The sequence below is a fragment of the Drosophila bipectinata genome, unplaced genomic scaffold, assembly GCF_030179905.1.
Source record: "Drosophila bipectinata strain 14024-0381.07 unplaced genomic scaffold, DbipHiC1v2 scaffold_273, whole genome shotgun sequence".
NCBI classification, from domain to species: domain Eukaryota; kingdom Metazoa; phylum Arthropoda; class Insecta; order Diptera; family Drosophilidae; genus Drosophila; species Drosophila bipectinata.
The window spans coordinates 1-17,137 of record NW_027222924.1 but is presented as its reverse complement, the minus strand read 5'-3'; the positions used below and the strand labels follow the sequence as shown (position 1 = coordinate 17,137).

The 17,137-nt window shown below is 40.7% G+C and overlaps 1 protein-coding gene, 1 long non-coding RNA gene and 3 pseudogenes across 3 annotated transcripts; 3 read left to right on the top strand and 2 right to left on the bottom strand.

The window, feature by feature from the left end:
* Nucleotides 1-487: 487 nt before the first annotated feature.
* Nucleotides 488-1,390, top strand: LOC138927477 (vesicle transport protein SFT2C-like; annotated as a pseudogene).
* Nucleotides 1,391-1,429: 39 nt separating this feature from the next.
* Nucleotides 1,430-4,781, bottom strand: LOC138927479 (U5 small nuclear ribonucleoprotein 40 kDa protein-like; annotated as a pseudogene).
* A 2,443-nt stretch (nt 4,782-7,224) lies between these two features.
* LOC138927478 (vesicle transport protein SFT2C-like) lies at nt 7,225-8,108 on the top strand. Its single transcript, XM_070282762.1, has 2 exons — nt 7,225-7,491; nt 7,558-8,108. The coding sequence occupies exons 1-2, from the start codon at nt 7,315-7,317 to the stop codon at nt 7,987-7,989; spliced, it is 609 nt and encodes a 202-aa protein (XP_070138863.1). The 5' UTR covers nt 7,225-7,314; the 3' UTR covers nt 7,990-8,108.
* Nucleotides 8,109-8,376: 268 nt separating this feature from the next.
* Nucleotides 8,377-9,919, bottom strand: LOC138927475 (U5 small nuclear ribonucleoprotein 40 kDa protein pseudogene; annotated as a pseudogene).
* Nucleotides 9,920-12,526: 2,607 nt separating this feature from the next.
* On the top strand, nt 12,527-14,135 carry LOC138927476 (uncharacterized). 2 transcript variants are annotated; one of them, XR_011443968.1, is made up of 3 exons: nt 12,527-12,701; nt 12,771-13,183; nt 13,252-14,135. It is a non-coding gene; the product is annotated as an uncharacterized lncRNA (long non-coding RNA). The 2 variants fall into 2 exon arrangements; XR_011443967.1 differs by having other exon boundaries at nt 12,527-13,183; nt 13,252-13,657; nt 13,729-14,135.
* The last annotated feature ends 3,002 nt before the right edge of the window (nt 14,136-17,137 follow it).

The window sequence follows — 17,137 nt, the reverse complement described above, 5'->3', positions numbered from 1 at the left end:
ACCACAGTCATTTATCATTTTTAATAAAATGTAAAATAAAAAATGGAATAAAATAAAAATAAATATATGTATAAGATCCATATAATCGTCGAGATCATCGTCTCCAGATCACCCATATGGTTGAAAAATAAAAAAAATTAAATATAGACAAAAATAAATGAAAATCAGAAGGCCGTTGATTCGACAATAAAATGTTCATTGTTAATTGTTTAATTTAAAATGAGAAAATAAATAAATATCAGAGAAGTCGAAAAGAAAAAAATAAAAAGAATACAAAAAATAAAATAGTTGTGGCTCCTTGAACGGCTGAGCCCCGACTGATTGAAAATGTGGCCCACATTTTGGCCAGAAAATCGAATGCAAAGCCTTCTTGGTTTGGAATAAACTTGAAAACGATTAAAAATTGGGCGCGAAAGGCGATAACAATAGCCGATAACAACGGAAAACCAACCTACTATGTCTAAAAGCAGGTTGGCATCGCTGGCGATACGCAGGCGTTAGTACCTTTCCGCATGTTTTGTTTTGTTTCTGACACGACACACGATAAATAAGAAAATTATTATTTTTAAGAAAAAGTTGTGAAAAACTACTTTAGCCATGAGTAGTTTAAAGTCCGATTTGGATGAATATTTATTGCTGCAGAGTGATCAGAAGAGCTTCAATGTGAAGCTGCCACAGTTGAAGGTCCCAAGTCTGGTACTATTTTCCAAAAACACGGAGCCGGAGGCCAATAGCTGGCTAAAGGACACCCAGGACTCCTGTTGTCCCAAACTGGTAGGATTATATTGAGTCCTAAACCCTAAATAATTTATTTATAATCCATTTTCGTTTATATTTCAGTCGCGACTGCAGAGAATTGTGGTTTGGTGGCCTGTTTGGGAATGGGAGGACTCTGCATATCCCTATCGACTCTATACATTCCCGTTCTTATCTTGAAAGCCCGAAAGTTTGCCTTGCTCTACACCCTGGGCAGTCTCTTCTTTATACTAAGCTTTTGCTTTTTGTCCGGATTCGGAGCCTTTCTGCGACAGATGTTCTCAAAGCCGAGACTCCTGACTTCCATATCGTACAGTTCCTGCCTGTTGTTAACCCTGTATTGTGCCTTGGTGGCCAAAAGCACCGCATTCACAGTTCTGTTTGCTGTGGCGCAAATAATAGCATTACTGTTAATGGTACTGGGTATGGTTCCGGGTGGAGCTACGGGTCTCAAGTTCTTTGGGCAATTGTTCAAGACCAGCGTTTCGGCCTCGACAAGGGCGCTGCCAGTATAAGCCACGAAGAGCAATAAAACAAAACGAATCATCTCCAACCACCGCAGCAACGAACTATATAACTTATTTAACTCATTGATCCAAAATAAAACTTATTTGTGATATAACGCCTCTCAAAAGTAACCATATTGTTTTTTTTAATTATTTTCTCAACTTACTCATTGGGAAAATCAATGCTCGCTTATCAGAAATTGCAATTATAAATGCGAACTATGGCGCGATTCTGCTACGCTGGAAGACTCTCTTTATAGATTGGTCTTTTACGACGCAATTGTGTATATGGGGGGAGGGTTATATTAAAATTATTTATTTGTATCTTGATCATAAAACTAATCTTCGATTTCTCCATTTTGTCATTCCACTGCAGTCTCCAGCAGTGGACCTATCCTTTGACTTGGCTTCTCCATAGGTCAGTCCTCAATCTCGCCCAGATACAAGGTTTTATCGCTGGATCCAGACAAAATTAAAGGTTCTTTCGGACTGAAATCCACATCGTTTACACTGCCATTATGTCCTGGCAGCTTGTATAGAATGCGCCTCGTGTTGACATCCCAAATGTAGACATGCCGATCGGCCGAACCGCAGGATATTTTGTCGCTTCCCGGTAACCAAGCGCAGCGAAGCAGATTCTTCTCAAAGTTGTGCTGATGGCCCTGGAATACCTTTACACACCGCTCGCCAGGAGCATAGGGCCTCACGTCCCACACTCTCAGCGTGTTGTCCATAGCATTGGTAAGGACGAAATCACCTTCCGGCGACAGCGCCATGCCGGTTACAGTATCTGCATGTCCTCTCAAAGTATGCAGAACCGCCTGCTTTCGAATATCCCAAATTTTCAGTTCATTATCGATGCCTCCGGTGATTACTTATTCTCCGGTGTCACTAAAACAAACTGCAGTCACCTGGAAGGGAGACTCCAGGGTATGGACGGCGTGTTTCTTCCTCGCATCCCAGATCTTTATGGTCCGATCATCACTGCCTGAGCACAGCAGCTTTTGGCCTCGTCGCGATCCCTGCACACTGTTCACAAAGTTCCCGTGACCCTTAAAGCGTCGCTGCCGTTGACCCGTAACAATGTCCCAAATGGCTAGAGTTTTGTCCGTCGAGCAGGAGAATATATATGCGAACCATACGGCGTAAAATGGGCTTCCATTACAGCGCCACTGTGTCCGGATAGAGCCATTATATTCTCACAGTCACCGTAAACCTGCCAGATGTCTGCAAAACAATAATAATGAATGAAAAGAATATACAAAACTGACTCAAAATTTCACTCACGAATCTGCCTATCAAACCCGGAGGATAGCAGCAAGTCGTGTTTTATGCTACACCACTTATAAATCAAGAACGGAAGAACAGATTTGAGTGAAAATTGGTAGGGAGGTAGCTTAGAGCCAGGAGAAGGACATAGGATACTTTTTGTCCCGTTCGACAGCGTTCCTCCCTGGCCCATACTTTTTTATTTAGGCAGACAGCTAAGAAGAAAATGTCAAATGAAAATGTCAAATGTCAAAATGTCAGTTAGAAACGAAGTCAAATTCAAAGTCAGGCTCTCAAATTTAACAACGAAGCAAACCTTTCGTCCTACCGACCAATAAGTTTGTTACCAACGCTCTCCAAAATACTTGAACGAGTGTTTTTAAGCAGAGCACTGCCAGTATTTGACGAGGCTGGACTGATCCCTGACCACCACTTTGGCTTCAGGCGGCGACACGGTACGCCAGAGCAGTGCCATCGGGTAGTGCAGTGCATCCTGGACGCGTTTGAAACCAAGAAGTACTGCATGGCCGTCATGCTGGACGTGAAGCAGGCGTTTGACCGAGTCTGGCATCCCGGTCTTCTATATAAATTAAAGACTGGCCTACCCCGACCATACTTCCAGTTCCTAAAGTCGTTCTTGGAAGACCGTAAATTTGCTGTTAGATGTGGCGAGGCCATCTCCGGTATTAGAGAAGCTCACGCTGGTGTACCCCAAGGCAGCGTTCTTGGCCCGTTGATGTACAATGCTTACACGGCCGACCTCCCTTTTCTTCAGAGGCCTGACCTGCTCGCAGCAACCTATGCAGACGACACCGCCTTCCTTACCACCGCCGATAGCGCATTGGGGCAGCCGATACGATGCAATTGCAGCTTGACTTGCTCAGCGACTGGCAAAAGCGATGGAACATTGCCCTCAATAATGAGAAGTCCACTGCCTCCACATTTTCTCTCTGCAAAGGCAACTGCCCTCCAGTTAACCTTAACGGCTCTCCAATCCCACAGGTAGACAATCCCAGGTACCTGGGATTCACCCTAGACAGGAGGCTCACCTGGAAGCCCCATCTGATTAAGAAGAGGAAACAGGCTATTCAAAGACTTCGATCCTTCAACTGGCTTATGGGTAGGAGATCGAAGCTGAGAACTTCCACTAAACTCCTCGTTTACAAGGCAATAATACGCCCTATCTGGACGTACGGCATACAGCTCTGGGGAACTGCGAGCAAGACGAATGTCCGAACTATGCAAGCTTTCGAAAATAGAGTCCTTCGAATCGCCACTGGGGCCCACGTCTATCATGACAATCGCACCATCCACGAGGTTCTCAATTTCCCTTGGGTCAAGGACGAGATACAAAGAAGCAGCGCACGTTACATGCAGAGGCTTCATAATCACCCGAACCGGTTGGCCAGCTCCCTGCTGGACAGCAGCGAGCAACCCAGAAGACTTAAAAGGACACACCCGCTGGACCTCCCCTTACTACTCTAATTTTTTTTTTTCTACCATATTAATATTTAAAAATATCTATACGTGAAGTTTACGTGATAAAATTTAATGGTTGTCCCTAATGGACAGTTTTAAATAAACATTACCCTGCTATTACAAAAAAAAAAAAAAAAAAAATTTAACAACGAACCAAAAGGATTGTGTTGCGCTTCCGGGAAAGTGAAATTGCCTCAACTTGAAGCACCACCAGAGCCTCTGCACTCTCTATTGGTATTTGTAAGAAACCAATATTAAAACTTTTTCTTTTAAATCTATATATATAAAAGAATACTGTATATGTATACTGTATATAGCAATCTATATATATAAAAGAAAGTCGTGTTTTATGTTACACCACTTATAAATCAAGAACGGAAGAACAGATTTGAGTGAAAATTGAGAGGGAGGTAGCTTAGAGCCAGGAGAAGGACATAGGATACTTTTTGTCCCGTTCGACAGCGTTCCTCCCTGGCCCATACTCTTTTATTTAGGCAGACAGCTAAGAAGAAAATGTCAAATGAAAATGTCAAATGTCAAAATGTCAGCAACTAGGCTTGAGCGAACACGATTGAGAGTTAGGCAGTCGCGTTCTGAACAGATTTGAGTGAAAATTGGTAGGGAGGTAGCTTAGAGCCAGGAGAAGGACATAGGATACTTTTTGTCCCGTTCGACAGCGCGAATTATACTCCACCGAACTATACTCCACCAAACTATACTCCACTTATAGTAATGAATAAAAGTAAGTAGGCTGTGAGCGTAACGTATCATATTTTTATGCACGCTATTATGTATTTATACATTTATCTAGATGTATAAAGGTAATGAAAAGGCGCGTGTAAGCATGGCGCAGTTACGTGAATCACAATCGAAAGATGAACAAGAAAATGTCAAATGAAAATGTCAAAATGTCAGCAGCTAGGCTAGACCGAACACGATTGAGAGTTAGGCAGTCGCGTTCTGCAGCAATCGATTTGATTCGGATGTTTAATTAATCTATCTATCTATCTTTTATATATATAAAAGAAAGTCGTGTTATATGTTACACCACTTATAAATCAAGAACGGAAGAACAGATTTGAGTGAAAATTGGTAGGAAGGTAGCTTAGAGCCAGGAGAAGGACATAGGATACTTTTTGTCCCGTTCGACAGCGCGAATTATACTCCACCGAACTATACTCCACTTATAGTAATGAATAAAAGTAAGTAGGCTGTGAGCGTAACGTATCATATTTTTATGTACGATATTATGTATTTATACATTTATCTAGATGTATAAAGGTAATGAAAAGGCGCGTGTAAGCATGGCGCAGTTACGTGAATCACAATCGAAAGATGCACAAGAAAATGTCAAATGAAAATGTCAAATGTCAAAATGTCAGCAGCTAGGCTTGAGCAAACACGATTGAGAGTTAGGCAGTCGCGTTCTGCAGCAATCTATTTGATTCGGATGTTTAATTAATCTATCTATCTATCTTTTATATATATAAAAGAAAGTCGTGTTATATGTTACACCACTTATAAATCAAGAACGGAAGAACAGATTTGAGTGAAAATTGGTAGGGAGGTAGCTTAGAGCCGGGAGAAGGACATAGAATACTTTTTGTCCCGTTCGACAGCGCGAATTATACTCCACCGAACTATACTCCACCGAACTATACTCCACTTATAGTAATGAATAAAAGTAAGTAGGCTGTGAGCGTAACGTATCATATTTTTATGTACGATATTATGTATTTATACATTTATCTAGATGTATAAAGGTAATGAAAAGGCGCGTGTAAGCATGGCGCAGTTACGTGAATCACAATCGAAAGATGCACAAGAAAATGTCAAATGAAAATGTCAAATGTCAAAATGTCAGCAGCTAGGCTTGAGCAAACACGATTGAGAGTTAGGCAGTCGCGTTCTGCAGCAATCTATTTGATTCGGATGTTTAATTAATCTATCTATCTATCTTTTATATATATAAAAGAAAGTCGTGTTATATGTTACACCACTTATAAATCAAGAACGGAAGAACAGATTTGAGTGAAAATTGGTAGGAAGGTAGCTTAGAGCCAGGAGAAGGACATAGGATACTTTTTGTCCCGTTCGACAGCGCGAATTATACTCCACCGAACTATACTCCACTTATAGTAATGAATAAAAGTAAGTAGGCTGTGAGCGTAACGTATCATATTTTTATGTACGATATTATGTATTTATACATTTATCTAGATGTATAAAGGTAATGAAAAGGCGCGTGTAAGCATGGCGCAGTTACGTGAATCACAATCGAAAGATGCACAAGAAAATGTCAAATGAAAATGTCAAATGTCAAAATGTCAGCAGCTAGGCTTGAGCAAACACGATTGAGAGTTAGGCAGTCGCGTTCTGCAGCAATCGATTTGATTCGGATGTTTAATTAATCTATCTATCTATCTATTTATCTTCTATATATATAAAAGAAATTCGTGTTATATGTTACACCACTTATAAATCAAGAACGGAAGAACAGATTTGAGTGAAAATTGGTAGGGAGGTAGCATAGAGCCAGGAGAAGGACATAGGATACTTTTTGTCCCGTTCGACAGCGAGAATTATACTCCACCGAACTATACTCCACTTATAGTAATGAATAAAAGTAAGTAGGCTGTGACGTATCAACGTATCATATTTTTATGTACGATAATTTTTATTTATACATTTATCTAGATGTATAAAGTTAATAAAAAGGCGCGTGTAAGCATGGCGCAGTTACGTGAATCACAATCGAAAGATGCACAAGAAAATGTCAAATGAAAATGTCAAATGTCAAAATGTCAGCAGCTAGGCTTGAGCGAACACGATTGAGAGTTAGGCAGTCGCGTTCTGCAGCAATCGATTTGATTCGGATGGCCGTTGATTCGACAATAAAATGTTCATTGTTAATTGTTTAATTTAAAATGAGAAAATAAATAAATATCAGAGAAGTCGAAAAGAAAAAAATAAAAAGAATACAAAAAATAAAATAGTTGTGGCTCCTTGAACGGCTGAGCCCCGACTGATTGAAAATGTGGCCCACATTTTGGCCAGAAAATCGAATGCAAAGCCTTCTTGGTTTGGAATAAACTTGAAAACGATGAAAAATCGGGCGCGAAAGGCGATAACAATAACCGATAACAACGGAAAACCAACCTACTATGTCTAAAAGCAGGTTGGCATCGCTGGCGATACGCAGGCGTTAGTACCTTTCCGCATGTTTTGTTTGTTTCTGACACGACACACGATAAATAAGAAAATTATTATTTTTAAGAAAAAGTTGTGAAAAACTACTTTAGCCATGAGTAGTTTAAAGTCCGATTTGGATGAATATTTATTGCTGCAGAGTGATCAGAAGAGCTTCAATGTGAAGCTGCCACAGTTGAAGGTCCCAAGTCTGGTACTATTTTCCAAAAACACGGAGCCGGAGGCCAATAGCTGGCTAAAGGACACCCAGGACTCCTGTTGTCCCAAACTGGTAGGATTATATTGAGTCCTAAACCCTAAATAATTTATTTATAATCCATTTTCGTTTATATTTCAGTCGCGACTGCAGAGAATTGTGGGTTTTGTGGCCTGTTTGGGAATGGGAGGACTCTGCATATCCCTATCGACTCTATACATTCCCGTTCTTATCTTGAAAACCCGAAAGTTTGCCTTGTTCTACACCCTGGGCAGTCTCTTCTTTATACTAAGCGTTATGGTTTTGTCGGGATTCGGAGCCTTTCTGCGACAGATGTTCTCAAAGCCGAGACTCCTGACTTCCATATCGTACAGTTCCTGCCTGTTGTTAACCCTGTATTGTGCCTTGGTGGCCAAAAGCACCGCATTCACAGTTCTGTTTGCTGTGGCGCAAATAATAGCATTACTGTTTATGGTACTGGGTATGGTTCCGGGTGGAGCTACGGGTCTCAAGTTCTTTGGGCAATTGTTCAAGACCAGCGTTTCGGCCTCGACAAGGGCGCTGCCAGTATAAGCCACGAAGAGCAATAAAACAAAACGAATCATCTCCAACCACCGCAGCAACGAACTATATAACTTATTTAACTCATTGATCCAAAATAAAACTTATTTGTGATATAACGCCTCTCAAAAGTAACCATATTGTTTTTTTTAATTATTTTCTCAACTTACTCATTGGGAAAATCAATGCTCGCTTATCAGAAATTGCAATTATAAATGCGAACTATGGCGCGATTCTGCTACGCTGGAAGACTCTCTTTATAGATTGGTCTTTTACGACGCAATTGTGTATATGGGGGGAGGGTTATATTAAAATTATTTATTTGTATCTTGATCATAAAACTAATCTTCGATTTCTCCATTTTGTCATTCCACTGCAGTCTCCAGCAGTGGACCTATCCTTTGACTTGGCTTCTCCATAGGTCATTCCTCAATCTCGCCCAGATACAAGGTTTTATCGCTGGATCCAGACAAAATTAAAGGTTCTTTCGGACTGAAATCCACATCGTTTACACTGCCATTATGTCCTGGCAGCTTGTATAGAATGCGCCTCGTGTTGACATCCCAAATGTAGACATGCCGATCGGCCGAACCGCAGGATATTTTGTCGCTTCCCGGTAACCAAGCGCAGCGAAGCAGATTCTTCTCAAAGTTGTGCTGATGGCCCTGGAATACCTTTACACACCGCTCGCCAGGAGCATAGGGCCTCACGTCCCACACTCTCAGCGTGTTGTCCATAGCATTGGTAAGGACGAAATCACCTTCCGGCGACAGCGCCATGCCGGTAACAGTATCTGCATGTCCTCTCAAAGTATGCAGAACCGCCTGCTTTCGAATATCCCAAATTTTCAGTTCATTATCGATGCCTCCGGTGATTACTTGTTCTCCGGTGTCACCAAAACAAACTGCAGTCACCTGGAAGGGAGACTCCAGGGTATGGACGGCGTGTTTCTTCCTCGCATCCCAGATCTTTATGGTCCGATCATCACTGCCTGGGCACAGCAGCTGTTGGCCTCGTCGCGATCCCTGAACACTGTTCACAAAGTTCCCGTGACCCTTAAAGCGTCGCTGCCGTTGACCCGTAACAATGTCCCAAATGGCTAGAGTTTTGTCCGTCGAGCAGGAGAATATATATGCGAACCATACGGCGTAAAATGGGCTTCCATTACAGCGCCACTGTGTCCGGATAGAGCCATTATATTCTCACAGTCACCGTAAACCTGCCAGATGTCTGCAAAACAATAATAATGAATGAAAGATATACAAAACTGACTCAAAATTTCACTCACGAATCTCCCTATCAACCCCGGAGGATAGCAGCAAGTCGTGTTTTATGCTACACCACTTATAAATCAAGAACGGAAGAACAGATTTGAGTGAAAATTGGTAGGGAGCTTAGAGCCAGGAGAAGGACATAGGATACTTTTTGTCCCGTTCGACAGCGTTCCTCCCTGGCCCATACTTTTTTATTTAGGCAGGCAGCTAAGAAGACAATGTCAAATGAAAATGTCAATGTCAAAATGTCAGTTAGAAACGAAGTCAAATCAAAGTCAGGCTCTCAAATTTAACAACGAGGCAAACCTTTCGTCCTACCGACCAATAAGTTTGTTACCAACGCTCTCCAAAATACTTGAACGAGTGTTTTTAAGCAGAGCACTCCCAGTATTTGACGAGGCTGGACTGATCCCTGACCACCACTTTGGCTTCAGGCGGCGACACGGTACGCCAGAGCAGTGCCATCGGGTAGTGCAGTGCATCCTGGACGCGTTTGAAACCAAGAAGTACTGCATGGCCGTCATGCTGGACGTGAAGCAGGCGTTTGACCGAGTCTGGCATCCCGGTCTTCTATATAAATTAAAGACTGGCCTACCGCGACCATAATTCCAGTTCCTAAAGTCGTTCTTGGAAGACCGTAAATTTGCTGTTAGATGTGGCGAGGCCATCTCCGGTATTAGAGAAGCTCACGCTGGTGTACCCCAAGGCAGCGTTCTTGGCCCGTTGATGTACAATGCTTACACGGCCGACCTCCCTGTTCTTCAGAGGCCTGACCTGCTCGCAGCAACCTATGCAGACGACACCGCCTTCCTTACCACCGCCGATAGCGCATTGGGGGCAGCCGATACGATGCAATTGCAGCTTGACTTGCTCAGCGACTGGCAAAAGCGATGGAACATTGCCGTCAATAATGAGAAGTCCACTGCCTCCACATTTTCTCTCTGCAAAGGCAACTGCCCTCCAGTTAACCTTAACGGCTCTCCAATCCCACAGGTAGACAATCCCAGGTACCTGGGATTCACCCTAGACAGGAGGCTCACCTGGAAGCCCCATCTGATTAAGAAGAGGAAACAGGCTATTCAAAGACTTCGATCCTTCAACTGGCTTATGGGTAGGAGATCGAAGCTGAGAACTTCCACTAAACTCCTCGTTTACAAGGCAATAATACGCCCTATCTGGACGTACGGCATACAGCTCTGGGGAACTGCGAGCAAGACGAATGTCCGAACTATGCAAGCTTTCGAAAATAGAGTCCTTCGAATCGCCACTGGGGCCCACGTCTATCATGACAATCGCACCATCCACGAGGTTCTCAATTTCCCTTGGGTCAAGGACGAGATACAAAGAAGCAGCGCACGTTACATGCAGAGGCTTCATAATCACCCGAACCGGTTGGCCAGCTCCCTGCTGGACAGCAGCGAGCAACCCAGAAGACTTAAAAGGACACACCCGCTGGACCTCCCCTTACTACTCTAATTTTTTTTTTTTTCTACCATATTAATATTTAAAAATATCTATACGTGAAGTTTACGTGATAAAATTTAATGGTTGTCCCTAATGGACAGTTTTAAATAAACATTACCCTGCTATTACAAAAAAAAAAAAAAAAAAATTTAACAACGAACCAAAGGATTGTGCGCTTCCGGGAAAGTGAAATTGCCTCAACTTGAAGCACCACCAGAGCCTCTGCACTCTCTATTGATATTTGTAAGAAATCAATATTAAAACTTTTTCTTTAAATCTATATATAAAAGAATACTGTAATGTATACTGTATATAGCAATCTATATATATAAAAGAAAGTCGTGTTTTATGTTACACCACTTATAAATCAAGAACGGAAGAACAGATTTGGCTGAAATGTGGGAGGGAGGTAGCTTAGAGCCAGGAGAAGGACATAGGATACTTTTTGTCCCGTTCGACAGCGTTCCTCCCTGGCCCATTTTGTTTAGGCAGACAGCTAAGAAGAAAATGTCAAATGAAAATGTCAAATGTCAAAATGTCAGCAACTAGGCTTGAGCGAACACGATTGAGAGTTAGGCAGTCGCGTTCTGAACAGATTTGAGTGAAAATTGGTAGGGAGGTAGCTTAGAGCCAGGAGAAGGACATAGGATACTTTTTGTCCCGTTCGACAGCGCGAATTATACTCCACCGAACTATACTCCACCAAACTATACTCCACTTATAGTAATGAATAAAAGTAAGTAGGCTGTGAGCGTAACGTATCATATTTTTATGCACGCTATTATGTATTTATACATTTATCTAGATGTATAAAGGTAATGAAAAGGCGCGTGTAAGCATGGCGCAGTTACGTGAATCACAATCGAAAGATGAACAAGAAAATGTCAAATGAAAATGTCAAAATTTCAGCAGCTAGGCTAGACCGAACACGATTGAGAGTTAGGCAGTCGCGTTCTGCAGCAATCGATTTGATTCGGATGTTTAATTAATCTATCTATCTATCTATTTATCTTCTATATATATAAAAGAAATTCGTGTTATATGTTACACCACTTATAAATCAAGAACGGAAGAACAGATTTGAGTGAAAATTGGTAGGGAGGTAGCTTATAGCCAGGAGAAGGACATAGGATTCTTTTTGTCCCGTTCGACAGCGTTCCTCCCTGGCCCATACTTTTTTATTTAGGCAGACAGCTAAGAAGAAAATGGCAAATGTCAAAATGTCAGAAACGAAGTCAAATTCAAAGTCTGGCTCTTAAATTTAACAACGAACCAAAAGGATTGTGTTGCGCTTCCGGGAAAGTGAAATTGCCTCAACTTGAAGCACCACCAGAGCCTCTGCACTCTCTATTGATATTTGTAAGAAATCAATATTAAAACTAATTCTATTAAATCTATATATATAAAAGAATACTGTATATGTATACTGTATATAGCAATCTATCTATCTATATATATAAAAGAAAGTCGTGTTTTATGTTACACCACTTATAAATCAAGAACGGAAGAACAGATTTGAGTGACAATTGGTAGGGAGGTAGCTTAGAGCCAGGAGAAGGACATAGGATACTTTTTGTCCCGTTCGACAGCGCGAATTATACTCCACCGAACTATACTCCACTTATAGTAATGAATAAAAGTAAGTAGGCTGTGACGTATCAACGTATCATATTTTTATGTACGATATTATGTATTTATACATTTATCTAGATGTATAAAGGTAATGAAAAGGCACGTGTAAGCATGGCGCAGTTACGTGAATCACAATCGAAAGATGCACAAGAAAATGTCAAATCTATATATATAAAAGAAAGTCGTGTTATATGTTACACCATTTATAAATCAAGAACGGAAGAACAGATTTGAGTGAAAATTGGTAGGAAGGTAGCTTAGAGCCAGGAGAAGGACATAGGATACTTTTTGTCCCGTTCGACAGCGCGAATTATACTCCACCGAACTATACTCCACTTATAGTAATGAATAAAAGTAAGTAGGCTGTGAGCGTAACGTATCATATTTTTATGTACGATATTATGTATTTATACATTTATCTAGATGTATAAAGGTAATGAAAAGGCGCGTGTAAGCATGGCGCAGTTACGTGAATCACAATCGAAAGATGCACAAGAAAATGTCAAATGAAAATGTCAAATGTCAAAATGTCAGCAGCTAGGCTTGAGCAAACACGATTGAGAGTTAGGCAGTCGCGTTCTGCAGCAATCTATTTGATTCGGATGTTTAATTAATCTATCTATCTATCTTCTATATATATAAAAGAAAGTCGTGTTATATGTTACACCACTTATAAATCAAGAACGGAAGAACAGATTTGAGTGAAAATTGGTAGGGAGGTAGCTTAGAGCCGGGAGAAGGACATAGAATACTTTTTGTCCCGTTCGACAGCGCGAATTATACTCCACCGAACTATACTCCACCGAACTATACTCCACTTATAGTAATGAATAAAAGTAAGTAGCTGTGAGCGTTACGTATCATATTTTTATGTACGATATTATGTATTTATACATTTATCTAGATGTATAAAGGTAATGAAAAGGCGCGTGTAAGCATGGCGCAGTTACGTGAATCACAATCGAAAGATGCACAAGAAAATGTTAAATGAAAATGTCAAATGTCAAAATTTCAGCAGCTAGGCTTGAGCGAACACGATTGAGAGTTAGGCAGTCGCGTTCTGCAGCAATCGATTTGATTCGGATGTTTAATTAATCTATCTATCTATCTATTTATCTTCTATATATATAAAAGAAATTCGTGTTATATGTTACACCACTTATAAATCAAGAACGGAAGAACAGATTTGAGTGAAAATTGGTAGGGAGGTAGCATAGAGCCAGGAGAAGGACATAGGATACTTTTTGTCCCGTTCGACAGCGCGAATTATACTCCACCGAACTATACTCCACTTATAGTAATGAATAAAAGTAAGTAGGCTGTGACGTATCAACGTATCATATTTTTATGTACGATAATTTGTATTTATACATTTATCTAGATGTATAAAGTTAATAAAAAGGCGCGTGTAAGCATGGCGCAGTTACGTGAATCACAATCGAAAGATGCACAAGAAAATGTCAAATGAAAATGTCAAATGTCAAAATGTCAGCAGCTAGGCTTGAGCGAACACGATTGAGAGTTAGGCAGTCGCGTTCTGCAGCAATCGATTTGATTCGGATGTTTAATTAATAAGGCCGCGACCAAGACGATCGAATCTTTCCCGACAAAGCCGTAATGCAAGAAGAATACAAAATACTGCAAATGAAAGGACTGAAGAAGAACAAGAAATTGCACGTGAACAGCGCCGCAATAGTATGGCTCGACTTCGTGCTTCTTAATCACGAGAGCAAAGTGAAGCAGCCCGTGAAACAGCTCGGTTGGCAATGCAGAATCGTCAAGCGAACAACAGAAGTCAACAAATAGATAATTTGCGACGCAGATGAAGATATTTAGCTGATTTGAATCGAGCTGCGTTTCGATACGATTGCAGCAATGATTACAGCTTGCATCCTAGCGTTTGCATTGGGCAAATGGACGTTGTTTGCGAGTATTGTAGTGCATTAAAGTTTTCCAGAGAAACGCCTGGATTATGCTGCGTTAATGGTAAAGTGAAATTGCCAGTGTTGACTCCGCCACATGAGCCATTGTATTCATTCCTTTGCGGCAAAACACAAGAATCACGCCACTTTCTTGCAAATACTCGAAAATACAATAGTTGTTTCCAAATGACGTCATTTGGGGCAGACATCGAAGAAGGAGGTTTTAATCCGACATTTAAGGTATTTATCTATCTATCTTCTATCTATATATATAAAAGAAAGTCGTGTTAAATTAAAAGACCGTAAATTTGCTGTTAGATGTGGCGAGGCCATCTCCGGTATTAGAGAAGCTCACGCTGGTGTACCCCAAGGCAGCGTTCTTGGCCCGTTGATGTACAATGCTTACACGGCCGACCTCCCTGTTCTTCAGAGGCCTGACCTGCTCGCAGCAACCTATGCAGACGACACCGCCTTCCTTACCACCGCCGATAGCGCATTGGGGGCAGCCGATACGATGCAATTGCAACTTGACTTGCTCAGCGACTGGCAAAAGCGATGGAACATTGCCGTCAATAACGAGAAGTCCACTGCCTCCACATTTTCTCTCTGCAAAGGCAACTGCCCTCCAGTTAACCTTAACGGCTCTCCAATCCCACAGGTAGACAATCCCAGGTACCTGGGATTCTCCCTAGACAGGAGGCTCACCTGGAAGCCCCATCTGATTAAGAAGAGGAAACAGGCTATTCCAAGACTTCGATCCTTCAACTGGCTTATGGGTAGGAGATCGAAGCTGAGAACTTCCACTAAACTCCTCATTTACAAGGCAATAATACGCCCTATCTGGACGTACGGCATACAGCTCTGGGGAACTGCGAGCAAGACGAATGTCCGAACTATGCAAGCTTTTGAAAATAGAGTCCTTCGAATCGCCACTGGGGCCCACGTCTATCATGACAATCGCACTATCCACGAGGTTCGCAATTTCCGTGGGGTCAAGGCCCAGGTACAAAGAAGCAGCGCACGATACATGCATAGGCATAATAATCACCCGTACCGGTTGGCCAGCTCCCGGCTGGACAGCAGCCAGCCACCCAGGAGACTTAAAAGGACACACCCGCTGGACCTCCCCTTACTACTCTAATTTTTTTTTCTTCTACCATAATAATATTTAAAAATATCTATACGTGAAGTTTACGTGATAAAATTTAATGGTTGTCCCTAATGGACAGTTTTAAATAAACATTACCCTGCTATTACAAAAAAAAAAAAAAAAAAAAAAAAAATATGTTACACCACTTATAAATCAAGAACGGAAGAACAGATTTGAGTGAAAATTGGTAGAGAGGTAGCTTAGAGCCAGGAGAAGGACATAGGATACTTTTTGTCCCGTTCGACAGCGCGAATTATACTCCACCGAACTATACTCCACTTATAGTAATGAATAAAAGTAAGTAGGCTGTGACGTATTAACGTATCATATTTTTATGTACGATATTATGTATTTATACATTTATCTAGATGTATAAAGGTAATGAAAAGGCGCGTGTAAGCATGGCGCAGTTACGTGAATCACAATCGAAAGATGCACAATAAAATGTCAAATGAAAATGTCAAATGTCAAAATGTCAGCAGCTAGGCTTGAGCGAACACGATTGAGAGTTAGGCAGTCGCGTTCTGCAGCAATCGATTTGATTCGGATGTTTAATTAATAATGGCGCGACCAAGACGATCGCACTTTTTGACAAAATTTGATTAGTGGTCAGTTTGCAGACCAACCACAGAGTGCTTGAAACTGCACTATGGTCTTTTGTAGTGGAGCCATAATAGTCACATACGACTCCATAAATTCCCATAACATTTTATTAACTATAAAATCGTCATCTCTTGATTTGTTCTAGACAGTTTCAATAAGGCTTTAAATTTTAAAGGTTTACATTTTCTATTATTTTCAGGTTGCTAAGGCAACATTCAATTAAATCAAAGCTTTGAAAACCTTTCTGATTAAGTTGCTAACAAAGAGCTAAAATGAAGATAAAAGCCAAACACGAAGCAGCTAAAACTAAGTAGAAATCGACAGGAGCAGAGGGCGTCGAGTGATTATCATTAGACGCCAGAGTAGTTGCCATTTAGCACGCACAACGAGCAACAGCAATATCATCCACAACATCAGCAGCAGTTGCAACAATGTTTGAGTAATTGTTTGCCGTTGCAGTAGCAGCAGCAGAAGCAACAACAGCGAAAGCATAAACAATTTTTTTCACTATTAACTTAGGAACTGCTTTCTCAACGTTTCAAAGTGTACTGAGCAGGGACTGCAAATAAGACTTATGAGTTCAAAAAAAATTGAACAACAAAAAAGCCTTCGTGGGGAGTGGGAAAAGGACACATATACCATTTTTTAACGGTGAATCCAGAAACACAATAAACTTTTATTTCAATTTCTATTGCTAAAATTTAAATATAACTCTTATTTTCAATTTTTATAATAATAATTAAGAGTAAGAAATTTTTTTCAATTTTTATAAAAAAAATAAAAATAAAAATTATGATTCAATTTTTATTAAAAAAATTGAAAATAAGTGTTACGATTCAATTTTTATTATAAAAATTGAAAATAAAAATTGAATGCGAATAACTTCTGAACCGAGTGGGCTAATAAAAAAACGCTTACATTTTTATGGTCTGTGGCGCAGTACCTTTCAAATGATGTATCGAATGTCCTTAAAGGACATAATCAAGGATTCCTTAATAATTCCATAAATAAGAGTGTTCATTACAAAAGGAAGACTCGATTATGTGAATTATGTGAAGACAAATTTTTTAATAATAGCATCTGCAATGAAAATATTACTCTTTATTAAAAAAAAC

Bases quoted from the DNA above. Each gene is read 5' to 3' on its own strand.
- LOC138927478 (XM_070282762.1), top strand. From the start codon at position 7,315: ATGAGTAGTTTAAAGTCCGATTTGGATGAATATTTATTGCTGCAGAGT. The intron at 7,492-7,557 runs GTAGGATTATAT...TTTATATTTCAG, and splicing joins ACTCCTGTTGTCCCAAACTG to TCGCGACTGCAGAGAATTGT.